Genomic DNA, 18,958 nt, shown 5'->3' on the forward strand with positions numbered 1-18,958 from the left:
AACCCAGCTTTCTGGTTGGTAACACAGCGTTTCAGTAAAAATGTTATTGTCAGTCAAGGCTTCAGGTGGAACTTGAAATGCTAGAAATCTTTCCTTCACTTTGACTTGAAGGGCCTGAGTGCCTCTCTTTTAATGTACCTTTAGGATAAAACAACATGGTACACCATCATCTGTATTGCTTTAATATTATTTTAAGTAGGATTTGCAGGCGTATTCTTGATATGCAGGGCTCTCTCTAAGACAGATACTGTGCTATTTGAGGGGACTGTGGTATGGGAAGAAACGCCAAACATGGCTTCTCCCCAAGGACAGAAGTTGCAAAAGGTCTGAGATTGATAACCCAGCCTTAACCTCACTCCAGTTTACCTTTTGCCTTTCTAAATAGCGCGGTGCATATTCAGTGTCTTGCTGCCTGTCTTTTCTATTTCCTCTACAAAATTCTTTCAGTTACATCTCAGTCCAGAGCTGAACATAATTCTATGATGGAGTTCTGCCACAGCTATTGCTTACATGTTTTAAAATGTATATGTAAATCTGGAATTGTTGGAACTAAGGAACTATAGCACTTTTAAAAAATACTTTTGCATAATTTAAAGATTATCTCATTGTAGTGATCAGCCCATATGTTGGCTTCAGTCTTCACTTACAGCTATACTCCTGCCATTGCTTTCTCATACACTGCACAAGATATATTTATATATTCACACTATAAATGATGCCAGTGAATGTCCATTTACTCGTTTTCTGCCTGAAAGTATTATGCTGGCTTCAAGTATGTGCTTTGCCTTTAAAAGGAAAAAACAAAAGCTCAGAGTTATGAGTTGGACATTTATTATTTCTTGCTGAAGAAACAGTCCTTATATGTGAATCTATAGAGCTTATTTAATGTGGGCAGGACGTATAGCTTAGGCTTGAAATTGGATTTGACAACAACAATGAGAAAAATGTATTTTAATGTCAGAAATGTAGTTCAAATGGAAAAAAATATAGCAGGAACAGAATAAACAAAATCAACATGACTTTTCCAATCAAACTTCATTGCTTTCAAGGATTGAAAAAAAAATGAGGCCTACAGGGTTTAATGTCCCTTTAACCCTTGGATATGTCAAGTCTCATTAGAGTTACTCAGCTCTGTCTCTGCATGTGATCTTAAAAGGTTGTTTATTCATCTCTTGTCCTTACTCTGAAGTTATCCCTGACTTTCCTGTTTTATTTCAGTAAGTCAGCGAACAACCTAAGATTTTGAAATTGATGTTTTCCTTTTGCAGTTTAATTAGGATGTTTTCTAAAACTGTAGTGGCTTGGAAACCACAGTTTTCCCTTGTACTTTAAAAACTACATGTATTATCTTCCGGGATGTTATGACTCCTTCCTTTTTTTGTTTCTTTTGAGCATTGTGGCACCTGAGAAAATCAGAGCCTCTGCATAATGAGAAAATAAATAAACATTTGCAGGAAATAAATTAATGATCTCGCAATACTTTTTTGAGGTGTTTACGTAATGAAACTTTCTTTCTGTAACTGAAAACAAAGTAAATGACCTGAAAAGCCTTGTAATGACTCTTTAAATTTTAGGCTGCTGAAGAACAGGAGTTTTAAAATACTTTATCTGTTTCTCTCTGCACTGTATTGAGTGCCAGTGCAATAATCTCTCAGTGTATCCCAAACACAGCAGTAATTATCTTTCTCCCTACTTGTTCTTTAAAAGCCAGATTGGCTTTCTTGTTTTGAGTCTGTGAGTTGTAGTGTTTTATGCCAGAAGTAGTCTTAGGAACAGTAAATTGGCTGTTGGAGCAAGCTCTTCCTTCATGTAAGAAAAAACAGCACATTGATCTCTTGGTAGATACCTTCCAGGCATCATATTATTTTCATGTATAGCCTACAGATGAGATTTCCTATATCTGAGAATACAGTGTGCATAAGTAAACAGGGTGCCACAAGAAAGCCAATGCATGTGTTTGCTCTAGACCAGCTGCTGAGCAGTAACTGTTTGAAGCCCTTTTCCTGGTGTGTGTGAAATAGATCTTCTAGGAGTAGTATGTGAAGTATATGTTACCTTGTAGGTGAAAAGGAACAAACTGCCTTATATACTGTGTGGTAAGATAAGATTATTTATTTGACCAGTTTCTATAAAGTAGCAGCTTTGTTAAATTCACACCTTGGCTTATGCCACAGTAATTTGATTGTGTACCCATACCTTAAGCTTAGGCTCAGCTGCTGTCAAAATCTGATGCCACACTGATTCATTGTTGTACTGTCTTCCTACTGTTCTGTGGTTCAGAAAGGACATTACTTCAGGGTGAGTTGCAGGATCTTGCCCAGGGTACCTCTTGGGTGACTTGAGATAGTTTCATAGGGCATCCTGAATACCAGGAGGGGAGCCTCTGTTCATGTGAAGCATTGTAAGGAAAGGAATATTGAGTTATGTTAGCTTGGCAGTGTCTAGAACCATTTGTCCCCTTTTCATGGACAGATGCAAGTCAACATGACTTGTTCCTGTTCTTTTGTTGTTCCTAAATATAGGAGTTATTAACATCATCTCAAAGGTATTGGCATAAAAATTACCTGGGAAAAATACTCCTTTAGCAACAGTAGAGTTTATTGCAGAAGGGATAGTGCTATTTGATTTTTTGCCTCAGTTCACCTTCGTATATCATTGTTTCTCCTTATTCCTATGTAGGGCAGGAAAGATGTCAAGAGGTAAAAATTTGAGAAGGATTTAAAGCTGTGTAATAGTAATGCTTAAGATTGCAATGTCTTACTGGCTTTTCTGCTCATTCTCATGATAGTGCATAGGAGAAGATACACAAGTGTTTTTAAGTGAGGTCCTCAGTTGTCAAATCCTATCATCTGAAGAACAGAAATGGGGGAGCACTTAGGGCCAAAGGATTGAGAGTAGAAGTTGCTTCAGGATGTTCACATCCTCCTCTAAAACAAATCAAAGGAAGAACAGGAGCACTTACCAGTCAAGCAATAACAAGTGTTGGTCACAGAGGAGATCAGCAGGATGAGAATGGGTGTTGCTTTTTCCTCAGAATGCTGAAGGACATAATTCACCAGGGAGATAAATGTCTGTTTTCTGTGCTGTGACCTGAAGTCAGACGAAGAGCATGTGCATTGATCTGCATGGGTGCTGCTAATGGCAATTTGTTGTTAGAAAAATAATGCCCTTTTAAATCCAACTTTTTTAAGGGGGTTAGGTGTTGGTATTTTTAAGCACCCTTTTTTTTTTCCCTTCAGCACTGAGCATGGTGTTGGCTGTTCCTACGTGAGCAGCAGATTTCCTGTTGGTGATGGCAGCATTGCTAGTCACTTTATTTATGGATTTCTTCCTTTGCATAGTCAAACAAGTTGGAGGATATCTCCTTGACAGTTTCTCTGGCTCTTTAACATTTAATCTGTTTATGCAAATAAAATTTTGTATTTCTGCTCTTAGATTTGCATTTATTACTGGAATCACTGGATGCAGGGATTCTCTTTGAGAAATGAGTTAAGATTAGAGGGGGGAGGAGGGAAAGTCATAGTGATTCTCCAGTTTCCTGAGTGAGACAGGCTAAAGAATCCAATGTCCAGTCCAAAGGTTCCTCTGAAAATCCTAAATGTGTCAGAAAGTGAGTTTAAGTTGTCTGTAAGCGCTTGTGGCTCCCCCACAAGGCTAGGCGAGGTGTTTCTGTAGTTAATTATCCGTTGGGTTTCATAATAATTTTAGAGCTTTGTTTCTAGTTTGAACTTGTCAAACCTCACTGGTCAGCTATGGAATTTCATCGGGGTTAGTGTTTTGGGGTTGGTTGTTTGTTTGTTTTTGTTTGTTTTTGGGGTTTTTTGATTCAAGAGCCAACTGTTATCAAAAATATTTCACTTGTGCATAAGTATATATTCTATTACAATTTTACTTTTTAAATTCTTGGTTAAATTAACCAGGATGAGCCTCCTTGGGATTTGAAGCATAATTTTTAGACCTTGGATACTTCTGTAGTTATTTCAGAGATTGCCAGAAGGTGACATAACATTTCACTAACAGTCTGGCAGGTGCTATGTACAGAAATATTTTCAACTCCCTTCATCTTTTATACTTACCAGATTATTTACTGCTTAGCTTCAGACCTGCATGGAGCTCTCATAAAATAACTATGTACAATGATTTCCAAATTCTCTTCAATTTTTACTCTCCTCAGCATAACCAAGCATCTCTGTCCTTAGGTGAATAGTTAGTTCCATATGGCAGCAGGAAAACCCCACTGTCCAAACAACTAACCACTCCATGCATTTGCTCTATAATGCTTCCTTGATTATATTTATTGTTTTTCACCAAAGAGGCTTGCTTATGCTTGCCATTTAACAAAAATCATTCTCATATGACTTCCAGTCATTCCTTACACCTTTATATATAACAGTTGCCTCCTACTTAGTTTACTTTCTGTTCTGGATGGGAAATTGTCCCTTTTAGAGCACTGTTATGTAGAACTATGTTTTCCATCCAACAGTGAATTGGTTTATAACAACTGAACTTTAATTCTGGATTTCTAATATAAATCTACCATGTTTTAACCCTTGTCAGCTGCTGTAATTTTCTTGTAAGTATTTCATTGCTTGTATTCTTCAGAAACTTAAAGATATTTTGTTGAGGAAAACTACTGGTATGCATTCCCTTCCTGGAGTCTTTCCTCTCCTGTCACATTTATGTTTGAAAGGGCTCTTCATCACATTCCTTTCTGATGGAGCGGTTGACTGCTGATCTGTATTGATACCGAGACTGTAAAGTGCTTGTTAAGACATTGACCCATATCTACTCTAGATGAAATGTGCAATCACTTTAAAGCAGACAGTGGTGTCTTTATTATCCCACACAATTTACTGGTCTCTTCTGTCTGTCTCAATGCTTTTTAGCATTGAAGTAATTTGAAAAATTCTAGTAGGCTTCAGAAATCATGCTGAATTGCACTTATTATCAGAAGTGAATTTTTCTGCTCTGTTCATTATCCAGGTTTCCACCACTGGCTTATAAATAACTGGTTTGTTTTCTTTGCATTTCTTTACATTTTCATGGTTTAGTTTTGATAAAACCATGGGGTTTTTTGATAGTTTATATTCAGGTAATGGTGTCAGGTCATAACTTCTGAGTGTGTTCCCTAATAAGTGCTAGTTGAAATCCCTGCAGGGTAATCTAGTTTGGTGGTATCCAAAATGATAGGCAGTCCCACTATAGAGAGAGAAACTTCCAAGGTTTATGGACTTCAGTTTGTGAGTGGGAAAAATAATCCACAGGCTATTGCTCACCTAGCCAGTGTTTAATCTCTTGTATCTTTTTCAATCCACTTCTATTATTTGGGCATCAGGAAGGGTTCCAAAGCAGCCTGTCTCTCTCCTGTTTTCAGGGAACTTTAATAGCTTAATAAATATTACTGGACATGGCCCAGGTCTACTACTGTGTTGTGTTCTGTCACAAACTGGATATCCCTTCCTTGTTTTTTTACTGTGGAACATGGGCTCTTTTATTGCCATCACTTCATTTTCCAACTGAATAAGCAGTTGGCTTGTCTGAAAGTGAGTGTACAGCTCTCTTCTGCTGTTTGGGATCAGTAGTTACCCACCCAAAGAGTTAATTTTATTTTTTCCTAGCAAATTTTTGACTCATCTGTGTGTAGGAAACCTGCCTTTAGATGGGATACAGAAGGTGGTATAGCCTTGGCAGTAGGTGGCAGTTGGGTCACTGTTGTCAGTTGCTATAGGGAGCTGTACCTTTGGAAAGAAATTCTGGATTCCCTCTTGCAGAATTTCTTTAAAATTGTCTCTGCCATTGGGTTTACCTGTTTGCTAATGTAATGGCAGCAAGGGCAGCCATTCGAAGTGTAAGTAGTCGGTCTGGGTACCATTTAGGGATTCATGTCCTAGAAAAAGGTGGTTTTGGCTCTCTGCTTAGAGTAGTGGCTTGCTGTTTAGGAAATAGTTGCAACTGAGGGCATTGGCTTTTTTTTTTTTCTTTTCTTTTTTTAAATTTTTTTTTAAACCCATCTAGATTTCCTTCAAACAAACAAACCCCCACAAAACAAACCTAAACTTTGAAACTTCATTCTTGCATTTCTAGGCTAGAGATTAAGGTATAGTTGCATGTCTACAGTAATAATGGTGGTAAAACACAACCAAACACCAAACCCACATTTCAAAGGGAATAATAAATCAATGGCCTACCCTATCTATTTGCATGTGAAACATTAACTAGTATGTTTTCTTGAGGGTTTTATTTAACATGTATATGACTTACTGAAAGTATACCAAAATATTGATTAAAACAAAGGTAGTAAATACAGAGGTAATATATAAATAACGTGAGACACTTGTTTACTTTACAAACCAGTTTGCACATATCAAAAATCACTCAGAGGATTTAGAAATCTGAAATTATTCCAGCATGTGGAAATGAATTGGTCATAAATATTCTCCTGCAATATTCAAATGTTTCAGGCATACCTTAAAAAAAAGCAACCACAAAATAAGCAAACAAAAAACTCCAAAACCACAACAGGATCAAAACTGCACAGTCTCAAAGTTCCTCATGAGCTCCTTTTCCTGAGTGCTGTACACTCTCCTCAGGATTTGTAACCTTGTTGTGCCAAGTCGCTCTTAATTCATAGTAGTGGTGACTGTTTCTAGGTCAGACATGTTGGGAAGAGTAATTTTATATGAGGCACAGAAATAGTGTTTTACAATAGAAAGGTACTGCCTTGCTACAAATTACTGCATTAACTTCATACCACAGACCAACTGAACTGTTGGTAGTGACATGGCAATTTTCTAACTGGTACAGTAATTCATCTCACTATTGTTTGAAGAGGAGAGGAAGGGAACGAGGAATTTTAGGTTACGCATTTCTCTGGGTGGCGGAGGAAGGGTCTGAACTGCCCTGGTCATTAGTCTAGCTGTCCCATTAACTTCATGGCTTATTATACGTGTGGTGCTTACCATACTCGCCCCGTTTTACAATGGTATTACAGTTAAAATTGCAAAACCAGGCAAAGCTGCTTTGCCTTTCTTGGCATCAGACTTCAGCATCTGAGCGAGTATGTGTACTATACGTTAAACTGTTTACAAAAAGACTTTGAAAACTTTCCCTACCACTCCTTGATGTGCCTATTAAAACAAAGGCAACTAGTAAAAAAGTGGTGTTAGGGATGAGAGGCATGCTTTTAACAGAAAAATGGATCCATGCAGACATTGAGATCTTGTAGATCGCAAGTTAAATGTTACAAAACTTTTTATAATACTGCATTGCAGGTGAAGTTGTTCCATGGGCAGTGGTGAATAAAGTCTTTGTTTTCCATCTTTTCTAGAAATTAAGAAGCCACCTGTGGCCCCCAAACCAAAATTTGTCCTAGGACACAAGGCAGCACCTCCACCTGTTGCACCAAAGCCCGATATTGTACTTTCTGGTGGGATACAAGCAGCAAGGAAAACCAAGCCAGTGATTGCACCGAAACCAAAGGTTCTCAAGAGCTCCTCCATTCCAGAAGTTAAACCTCCATCATCTACACAAAAAAGCACAAAAAGCTTTGAGGAGCACAGGGAAGATTCTTCTCAAACTCTAGACCATTTGAACTATAAAAATGAAACCTCAGAAGGGAGTACTGGAAACACAGCATATATTCTACCTGTGTCATCTTGCAAATTTGAATGCCTTCATAAACTTGGAAATGGAGAGAACACCTGTAAAACTCAGATCATTCTTGAGCACTTTGACACCTTAGAGAACATCAAACTTGGTGAAAGAAATGCACTATCTCTGGGGGATAGTCACAATGAAAAACTGGGAAATAGAAGTCAGGTGGTTTTGAAAGCCAGCATTTTGGAAGAGAAACTTAAAGATGTCCTAACTCATGGTGTGTTTCCTAACAGCAGTCCTGTGAGGCACAAGTATGCAGACAAACTTGACAGAGGGGATGGCAGCAGTTCCAAGAATGATGTTAAAATAGAGTTTATGGAATTTGTACAGTCTTCGTCATCTTCTGAGGTAGCTAAAGGGAAGCAACAAAATGCTGATGAGTTTCAGATGTCTGAAATTTGTCCTAGTTTGACTGAAAATAATCACAGTTGTTCTTCCCCATTGGACAAGGAAATCCTAGAGAATGAAAACTTAAGTAGTAATAGGATGTTTTCAGTTGAAGTAGGGATGAAAGCAGATGCTGATAAAACCTCCCCTGACACTTCTTCAGTCCTGAGCTCCAAAGTGCTTCCTATCCCTAAACCAAGAAAGCCACGTGCTGCATGTCTAGTACGTCAGGATGGCATAGACACCACAGGAGAAGGAACAAAGGAACCATCTAGTTCAGAGAAAGATTCTTGCGGGGTTGCGGACCAAGGCATAAAAAAGCCAGCAAAAATTAATGTCCTTGGTCAAAGTGTTTGTTATAACAATAATGTAGAAGTGTTTCATCCAGAAAAATGTGAGGTAACTCAAAGCAATGCAGAAAAAATGCCTCAGGTAAAGGAACCTGCTGTGAAAGAGTCAGCTTCACAAAATCTTTTGCCTCAGTTTTCACAAAGAAGTCCTGATTTGATGGGAAGTGTTGAATCTCCTTTAAATGCAGACCACAACTCCATGGATGAGAGAACAGATGACACCAGTTGGCCAGGTGCTGTGGACAAAAGGACTAACTTTGTCAGGTGTGATACCTTGTCCATGAGTTTGCCAAAGCAGCTCAAACTGACAAGCAGTCAGCACTCATCTGCTTCCAACAGCCTCCATGTTTCACCGCAAAACTTGGAAGAGAAAGAAGTTAAAATAAAGGATGGGAGTTCTCCGAAAGTTGTTCCTAAGAAACCACAGAGGCATGGCCTTCCAGCTGCTGGCCTGCTGAAAAAAGCTGCATCAGCAGAGCTTGTGGACAAAAGTTCTTACACCTCCAGTGAGGACAAATCGAACAGCCTTCTAGAAGGATCTCACTTTGCACATCCACGAGCCAAGGAGCAGGATGCACTTTCGTCCTGTGACATACCCAAACGTTCTTCTGAAAAACCCGTCTGGAAGTTACCTCATCCTATTCTTCCATTTTCAGGAAATTCTGAATCATTAAAAACTGCTACCAGCTTCAGCCACTTGACTGTTGTGACGAAGCCTAGGGCCAAGTCTCTCTCTGCTGTGGACATGGACAGGACAGACAAGCCCTGCAAAGACCATCACAAGAAAAACAGCTTCAAAAAGCTTCTGAACATGAAACTGTCAGTTTGCTTAAAGAAAAGTGACTTTCAAAAATTTCTGTCTAAAGGCAGCCAGTCAGTGGAGAGTGCTACTGCCAACCTTTCCAGTGGGGATGGGTATGGAAATAACAACAGGAATGTAGGGTCTGTAGGCAGTGAAAGAAAAGCTAAATCTGCCAAGGCACATTCTGTAGAAATAAGTAGTCCAGCATCACAGAAGAAGAGGCAGAGAAACAGAAGTCAACCTGAGATGCAAAATAATCAAAGGCTGGAGTATTTAGATAGGCATGTACTTGTGGGAGAGAATTTGTCCCAAATGCATTTGAATTCTGCAACCAGCACTTGTGCTCCAGAGTATGAGAATGTGCGTCACTATGAGGAAATACCTGAGTATGAGAACTTGCCTTTTGCTATGGGTGCTAGGAGAAATCTCTGCTCTGAGTGGCAGAACTCCAGCAGCGTGGAAGAGCAGAGCACTGACTTCTATGAATTTGAGGAGCCTTGTGAAGCTACAAGCAGGTGTTGGAGACTTGACAGGTAAAATAAAGAGAAAAGGGAAGTTAAACAGCTGCATTGTAACTCTGTTGGTTGTAAATATGTTTAAATGATAGCTTGAGAGGCTGTACCCCTTTTGCTAGATGTCAGCAGGACAGTTGTTCCTGTATATCTTTCTGTATGCTTTTGTTGTTTGAAAACTGCTTGCACTTGGTGATGAGTCAAGAGGAAAAGTAAGCTAGTTATTCCTCATATATTCCTCAAAATTTGTGAAATTTTTCCTGGTTTAATTAAAGCAAATCAAACACAGTCATGTATTTGTATCCAAGAATACTTCAATGGGGAGGAATGAACCTTACCAGTCTCACAATGAACTGGAATAGCTATCCATAGAGTGCATAGTTGCTAGGTTTGTAGGGGGAATTAATATATTTTTAGATCAGTTGATAGAGCTGGGAAAAGCAGACAAGCTTTTAGGTATGCAAATTCTTCATCAGGTCTGGAAAGCTTTTTTGGGTATAGCAGAAGCTACTGCTTCTCCCTAAATACAATGAGTTCTTCTGTATCTGCCTGTGCTCCCAGCAAAGGTGGTAGTAGTACACAATTTCTGTGTGACTCACAGAATATTAGTGTGATGGTGTTTGGTAACTCTGCAGGTTGCTGCTGTGTTTCTTTAGCTCAGGAGGTGGTGGAGACAGGTAAGGTCAGCAGATTCAAAGATATGTTGGATATGTTCATAGATATGAGGAAACGTCCTCCAGTTGCGCCAGGGAGGTTTAGATTGGATATTAGGGAAAATTTATTCACTGAAAGGGTGGGCGGTCAGGCATTGGAATAGGCTGCCTACATAAGTGGTGGAATCACTGTCCCTGGAAATGTTAAAGAAATGTCTGCCTGTGGCACTTGGGGACATGGTTTAGTGGTGAACATGGCAGTGCTGGGTTAACAGTTGGGCTGAATGAACTTTGAGGTATTTTCCAGTCTTAATGATTCTGTGATTCTATGTCCACATTGGATGGTAAATGGAATAGGCAGGAACAGATCTTTTAATATTTGTGACTGGATGCTGAGAAGAGAAATCAGCCACAGAGTGTAGCCAGACTCATGTGTTCTCCCTAAATAGCATCACTTAGTGTGTCTGTCAGTGTGGTGACAGGTAAAGCATTGTTTTGACCCAATATGGTATCACGCAGTTTCTTAACTTCAGCTAATCAGTTTGTCTTACAGATCCTAAAGATTTATCTCAAACCAGCAATAAGGGTTTGAATGAAATATGCAGCCTGTATATTTCAAAGTCCCCAGCAAACTTCTTCACACTATTGCGAACATATGCATAACAAGAATAAATGAATTAGCTTCTAGGTAGTCACATTTAACTTCATTTTTCACTGAGAGTTACTAAGCTTTGTTTCATTTTGGATGTGTGTATAGGAAACATATGCTCCAAAGAATCTGTGTTCTCTTATACAGGAAGAGACAAATATTTTAAGGGGCATCTTACGTTAATTGTTTTATAGCTAATATTATCAACCTGGGTCTGTTTGCTGGAAAATAGGAAACCTTATCATGGAAAGTAGGATTTCTAGTTATGGGCTAGGTACTGGTACATTTATTCAAGTGGTTTTTGAGTATATTTATAGTTTAGAGCAGGGTGTTTCTTAGTTTTGTCTTTCATGTAATTTAAGTTCCTGACAGAGTGTATGCTTTTTGTTTAAGTCTAATCTTTTGAGTATCTTGCAGGGGTTTTGACCACACTCTCTTGGTATTCCCTCGATTTGTTGCACCTAAGAAGGGTGAGACCAAACTTAAATAAGGATGCATTTCATGTGTTTATGTGATTCATTTTAGTTTGTGTTGTTTTGTTCTGAATCCAGGTGAATATCTGTCTGCTTTAGGAAAAGGATAGTTTTGCTGTATGGAGCATGGTAGATGTGAGATTGCAGTTGCTTCTGAAGTGAAATTCTGTAGTTTTCTTATCTGGCTAAATGTGTGAGATTTATAGTTATTCCCTCTCCACACAAACCTTCCCCAGTACCAGTGGTGATGTAAGGGTTTAAGTGGACTCCCGGGCACATCTATAGCTGAAGCTGCTCCCTAAGTTGGATGTTCTTGGCACAACTGGGTTTGTGTTGTTTTTCTTTAAGAAGCACACATAGAAAACCATAACCAGAGCCATTTATGTGTTTATTTTAAATCAAATTACTCAGAAACCACCTTATGGAACAAATAATGCATATAGTTACTTCAATAGATTTCAGAGAATAAAGAAATCCCTAGGGAAATAAAAGAGGGCACAACAATACAGTAGTCTCCTGACGTGGATCAGTGCTGCTGGGAGAGCAGGGATGAGTATTTGTTTTGGCTCTGTCGTGGGAGGTGTAAGGGTCCTCACCCAGACGGGCTGGGCAGGCAGCTTCTCCAGTTTTCCCATCCAGTGTTATCTCAAATCCTTTGAAGCTTCCTTATCAATGTTGTCTTACCCTTTCTGCATAGTTCTGTAAGAGCTTTTTATCATTTCCTGGGCCAGGCAGTATTATAAAACCAGTTGGAGAAACAGTGCTGCTGTTGTTATTGAAATAATTGCCTCTTGCGTTTTCCCCAGCCTGTCAGAACACGCACTCAGCTCTTTTTCATAGATCATGGCACACAAATTCCTGTACTGCACTGCTCATGGGGATCTCAAAGCAAATTATGTTATGATTAAAGCCAGTGTACAAATGAGATTGTTCTTCTGAGAAATTCAGAAGAAATTTCAAACCAATTGCATGGTCTTTGACTTCTAGTCAAAATAGCACATATTCAATATATTAAGTCTGAATGCCAGTCTTGACGTTACCAGAAGAGTTCAATGGTGTCTTTAGCTCATGCCTCATTTCTTTCTGGAGGAAGACATAAAATTTTGATAATGGACTCAGTGCTTTGGTGGTTACTGAGAAATTCCCTCACAATCCCATCTGGTGAAACCAGCATGCTTTAATGGAGAATGGTAATAGCTTTTGACATTTTTATCTGAGCTTCGTATGTCTCATTTAATTCAGATATGTTTTGTTTGTTTGAGCCTTCCCGCAGGGAATTAAATGCAAATGGCAGGCCTGGGTAATTAATGGTAGATATCAGTTGTCAGAACTTCATTTCTGACTTATTTGATATCAACTTCCGTTCTACTGAAAAGAGAAGGCTTGGCTTTGAAAGGAAGAGAGTCAGGGTCCTGATCTGGTGTGTGAACCACTGAGGTGAAACAGGTGCTGCTGATGGGAGTCAGAATGGATTTGGTTTTTGTTACGTAGTTCAGAGGAATACTCTCAATAAAGTAAGTAGTGTCAGTACCTTGGGAGCAAATAATCTATGTTTTGTTTCCACTATACGAGAAAGAAGTCTTCTGAAATGGTGTTTCAGGATTGTTTCTTTTGTCTGGCCTACCTGTTTGACTGCCAATTTAAAATGGATAATTTAGATGAACGTGTTTTTATGAGGACTCTATAAACAAAGTGAGTGAAGACTAGCTGCTGTGAGATAGAAAATGTGCTGTTAAGTGTAAAAGAAGTTTTAAATATCATTATCCAGTCACAGATAACAACAGGAAATGCAGCTCTCTGGATTTAGTGGGTTTTGTGGTTTTGGGTTTTTCAAGATGTTGCAAATGTACATGACTGCTAATTTATTTATAACTGTGTCATTTTGTTTCCAGCTAGGATTTTTCTTGGGGTAGGCCTGGGGAGGGGGGAGTACCATGTGACAACAATCCTTTATGATTTCAATGTTGGTTTAATTAAATATTACTTAGTATTTTCCCCACACCTGCTGGTTTAGATTAATGCATTGGTTTTCCAGAAAAGAGCATGTCAATGCAAAATGTAAGTTTAGTTTTCCATACTAAATTCTGCTTTGGTGACTGAGTCCCCAGAGGTGAATTAAGTGTCCATGAAAACCTTAGTGGAATATTGAATCTCATATTCAAATCTGTGTGGTTAAGCACTTTGCTTTGATACATATTCCTCTTTGATGTTGTGGTGGGGGTTTATTCGGGGGTTTTTGTGTGTTTTTGTGGGTTTTTTGGTGGTGGTGTTTTGGTTTTTTGTTTGGTTTGTTTTGGGGGTTTTTTTGGCACTAAATTAATAAAAGTCTGCGAGATCTAAATAGCATTTAGAATACTGTAAGTTCAAGCCCTTACGCTGAGATTTGAATGCACAAAATACATTTTAGGTATTGGAGGTGTTACACATTAAAACCCATGTCTTCTTTTTGTTGAATTTTTTGAAGGATATAACTTCCTGATAAGTAGAGGCCAAGTATGTAGATTTTTTTTTTTTTTATTTCGCCTGTTTCTCAAAGATTGTAATGGATTATTTCCTGATCTGAAGAAGGTCGGTTTCTCCTTCTGCATCAGCTCTGCAGTCTTGTCTTCCAATCTCCGCTGTGTATCTAGCTGGCTTCTGCCACCCTTAGTTGTACATAAAATTCTTTCTCTGCAATTGTCCATCAGGTTTTAATGACATAGCTTTGATAACAGGCTTGTTAGGTTTCCTATCAGGCTTCGTTATCCTTGGTCATGTGTTATCGCTGGCTTTCTTTTCGTGTTCTGCTTCCTTGAGCCTGCCTTTCTTTTCCCCTCCCTCCTTTTGTCACATACACGTTGTGGTGCAGCAGGGAGGGTTCTGCCAGCTCTGAGGGCTTGTCAGTAAGGAGTGAGTCAGAGGGCTCAGATACCTCTGCTCCCAATCTCCTGCAAGGCTGGCTGCAGAGCCACTCTGGCAGTCCCAGCCCCAGAGCTGGGAATGGACAAGAATGGACAAAACAATTCTTGCCTATCAGATATAAGGAATAAGCCATTTTGCTGACTTCTCACTTTTTGCTCTTACAGACCATGAAGAAACAAATTCTGTAATTGTTAGGTGTGTCTAATCAGAGTCAAATCAGGGAGGCATGGAAATGTTGCTGAGAAGTGGTAGTAGTACAGTTGCCTGGGAATATTCATGTTTGAACATAAGGACTTTGGGAAGAATGCAGGCACTGGGAACCTTGGGGCTGGAATTCCTCTATTTTGTAGTGTCAAGTTAATTGTTTTGTACTACTAGGGTAGCATGTCAAACTACATGGAAGACTCGCAGTGAATTTTTTTTTACTCAGGAGAGCATATGGACTGGTTTGGGTATTCTTTTCTTTCTATCCAAGAAACTTTATGTGAGTCAGTGTCTCCATGGTCTGCTTTTCCAGTAAGAGAAGTTTTCTTTAGCATTGGAGTATCTTGCAGTTATACAGCTTTACAGGCTTTACAGTTTAGTCTGCTAAACAACCTGAAATAAAATGCATGTACTGTAAGAAGAAAATACTGGCACTCTGGAAAAATACTCAAATCTTCTAAAGCAAGCTGGTCTCGCCCCTTCCCCCCCTTTTTTAAAAAAATCAGAATAAATAGGAACTTTATTAGAACCTTAACACATTCTCATGCAAATATGTTTTTGAGATGTGCTGATTTAATCTGTTTTGAGATTAAATCAGTGGGAGAGATTCTGAGGTCTGATCCTCTCCATCTTCAATGAGGGAGAGAAACGAGTTGGAGAACTACATTTTTCCCATACTGTTATTCTGGTTTACAATCCAGTCATGAAAAGATTTGAAACATCTTATGAAATGCAAATAATTGTGAAGATCTGCAAGACAGTAATGAAAAAGAATTTTTGTCTTTGATACTTGTTGCATCCCTGTTTTTGAGAGCTCCCTCTTGATTTTGGTAAAAGAAGGAGGTGGGTGAAGAAGGCTGGCATAGCCAGGGAAATTTTTGACAGAGTTGCAGGTGCAATAATGACAGACTTGTAGGTTATCAGGTGGTGTTACAAGCGTTACATAAAACCAGATGTGGTTTCAATTCTCAACGTTATCTTTTTATTTAGGTAGTTAGGGCTGGGTGTGCTTTTGAGTATGAGAGGCAGTAAGATGGTGGCAGTGGTGATGAGGCAGGCACTGCTGTGAGCACTGCCCAGCTGTTGGGTGAATCCTCATCCGCTCTTCAAAAGGTTTGGTGGCTACTTTGGTCACAGTCTTGCGCAGTCTAGAAAATAAGCTTGATGCTCATGCACTAAAAGAGCCATTTGGAGGGTAAACTCTGCTATCCTTTGTTTCCCACTGAGAAATGCTCACCACAGATAGCAAAAACGTCTTAACTACTGTTCCCATTGCTCCCCCGGTACAATACAAGGATGTCCTTGTCCTTCCGGTGACATTGCCCTCAACTCAGTGTGCTGGCTCTTGGCTTCAGCTGGAGGGTGGCTTAGTGTGACGTGGGGGAGCCTGAAGGAAGCAAAGCAGTGCATAAAGCTGCTGTGTCTCTTAGGCTCCTTCCTACCCCCCCGTTCATGGGTAACAGGAACTCTGGCGTCACGCACTTTCGTAAATTCATCTGCAATGCTTTATCTTTTTCTTTCCTATTTTATTCCGCTTGTGTTTTTCCTAATTTTGGCATTCTTCATAGGTATTTCCTTTTCCTAAAGGCGGAGGAAGCTAAGTAACGCTGCATATTTGTCACCGACGTTGGCCTTTCTCCCCTGCCTCCAACGTGTACGCTCTGTCTCCTTTTGCCAACCATGATATAAATTAACAAAATGTAGCTCCAGAGAATACATCAGATGTAGAATGGAGAGTCAAATGTGATATGAGAATTGATGAAAGACCCATTTATATGCTCAACAGCAGCCTTTTCCTGTGGGTTATTTTCAGCATCAGCTCAGGAAATGTGCTTGTGGAGCTCTGTGGCACAGTGATATTCCAACTGCATTCTAATGCGTAAAACAGTAGGACTTTTGGGTGGCACAAAGTAAATGTGTAAAGAAAGCGATCAAAATACCGTTCTCAATTTAAATGCCAACAGTGATATTAATATGCCACACTTACCCAACACTTATATTTGATCTAGTTAAGTATGTTTTAATGAATAGATTTACAAAAGTACGCAGCTATGTTGTTTCAATGCACTAGATAAAACGTAGGTAAAGAAATGCTGGTTTTATTTTAGAAGCTAGAATCCAGTAAGTTTCATTTAAAAATACAAGGTTTATACAAGTTTTAATTTTTCTTCAAAATATCTTTGTGCTTATGAAAAACTGTTCTACTCAAGCAGAAGAGGACTAAGGAAATCCTTAAGGTGCATATAAATAAATAAAGGTAGTTTTTACCAAACCTCCCATTTTGATAGCTACAATCTAAGCCTTATGGCTCAGTGATTTCAACTGCTCAGAGTTCACTTGATTTTTTGTTGTTGTTGTTGTTTTCCCAGTGGTATTTGTGGGGGTGGTTTGTTCTGTACAGATTTTTAGATGAGCTGAAAAGTTTATAAAGAGTGTCTAAATCCTATTCTTCTTCTAATTTGTGCAAAAGATTAGAGGAAGAGATAGCACAAGTCTAACCTTGCAACCAGCTCAGTTATTCTTTACTCTTAGTCTGTGTTGCTCTTGACCAAACTATTTCATACTCCTTTTTTGACATACTCTCCAGGAAGCTGCATCAGCTCCCATGCATGCAGAGAATTGTGTGTTTAGGAGCTAAGCCACTCCCATTTTGATTTCAGATCTAAGTCACTACCTTTTGAGTAATCTGTTACTCAGCTCTCTTTTGTCATCTTCTTGATATCTGATATGTAAAAAAACCCTGAGTGCAATAGGATGTGTTATTTTTAAATTGAGTGAGCAACTGTTTGAAGAGAGATATTGGAGCCCTGATTTCAGGGATAGTCATCCAAAAATTATAAAACTAATGCTGAGCCAATACAGAAGATACTGGGTAGGGCCTTGCATTTATAGTGAGCGGAAGTAGCAATGCATTGAAATGTCATGGTAGCTCTGGCAGGGTAAGGTCAATTTTATTTGAAATGGGTATTAATATGAAGATTTTTTCTCACTTGGTCTAAGTTGTCCCTTTCCTATTTGATACATTTGTTTTGACATTTTTTGTCACAATTATAGTATAGTTTTCCTGAAGTCTGTTTAGTGTGTGCTCGAGTTCTGTTGTGGTTTTTCCTTTTTTTTGTGTAACTGGAAAACAAAGTGTTGTTTTTTCTTCTGATCCTGCTGTCCTTTCCCAATCTACTTTATCCCACTAGGATCTGTTTTGTGAATTGAGAAAAGTTAGAATAAGAGGTCCTGATTATGAATGAGTGCCTTATTTTGCTGGTCCTTTTTTACATGGTTTTTGCCAGGAGTTTTTTCCAAGGTCTTGTCCATGAGCATTGCAGCTCTCCCTATGAAACAAGAATTAATGATAAGGGAAGGCAGAAAGCTCTAAATTCTGCTGTAAGTCTCTGTAAACAGATAATTTGAGAGCTGTTTGCACCTTTTCTAAACTGTGCTTTCTAAAATCGTGCTGCGAAGGATGCTCATGACTGTAAATTCTCTTTACCTACCCTGGGAGAATCCCTCACAACTTTTGGTGGTGATGGGAAGCACCAATGCAGGAACCCCTTTCCCTTTACGTGCTTCCAGGCAAGGTTTAAATCCCTAGGTTTTGCTGCAGCATTTCATTTTCCAGTACCAGTGCTCAGGACTGTCCCATTGTATCCTCCTGGATTATATTCTCCTGCATTGGCATCATCTCCTTTTGGCACCTTTGCTGGGATGGGTAAGATAAATAAGACTCCTGGTTTAGGCTGCATTTCACTCTCATTTTTTGCTTCATGGTCCAATATGCCCAAAGGAAAAATGAAAAGCAGGGGGACATGAAGATGACAATGAGGGAGGGGATTTTTTAGCTCTAATGGTAGACAGTCACCATTGTTCAGAGAATCTGAAGTTCAGGTGACAGTCGTGAATTAATGATGGGTCAGGCTGCAGGTGCATCTGGAGGGATATGAAATTCATCTTTATGCTTTCTTAGACTGGTTTGCGAAAGGAAACGTGCTGGTCTTGGCTTCTTCAGGCTGGTTGTGGAGGGGAGGTATTGCAGCAAAAAAAAAAAAAAATGCAGTAACTGATGCCTTTACTAATCTTGATTATCAGTAATCTCATTATATATTTTCTTAAACCTTCCATAGAAACTCATTCGTGATCTTGGTTAATATTCATGATTATTTGTCAATCCAAGTGTCTGTCCTGCTTGTCACAATGTCAGCTGTGCCACACTGTTCAGGAGCTGAGCTGTCCCACTGTGGGCACCAGTCTTCTTGCAGACTTTTAAACGGAGACCTCTCTCTTATCCTTTTCTTTTTTAATGTGGGTTTGCTGTGGTGAGTCCAGAAACATTTGAAGCATGCATGTGTGTTTATGTTGAACTTTCCAAGGAACTGA

General features: G+C 39.2%; 1 protein-coding gene across 1 annotated transcript in view; it reads left to right on the forward strand.

Annotated features, from left to right (window-relative positions):
- FGD6 (FYVE, RhoGEF and PH domain containing 6) overlaps window positions 1-18,958 on the forward strand; it is a 73,439-nt gene that overhangs the window by 2,277 nt on the left and 52,204 nt on the right. Inside the window, exon 2 of the mRNA XM_048300884.1 lies at window positions 7,328-9,728. Coding sequence (XP_048156841.1) covers window positions 7,328-9,728 — 2,401 coding nt within the window. The remainder of the gene's footprint in view (window positions 1-7,327; window positions 9,729-18,958) is intronic.

Source organism: Corvus hawaiiensis, chromosome 4 (assembly GCF_020740725.1).
Source record: "Corvus hawaiiensis isolate bCorHaw1 chromosome 4, bCorHaw1.pri.cur, whole genome shotgun sequence".
Lineage (NCBI taxonomy): Eukaryota > Metazoa > Chordata > Aves > Passeriformes > Corvidae > Corvus > Corvus hawaiiensis.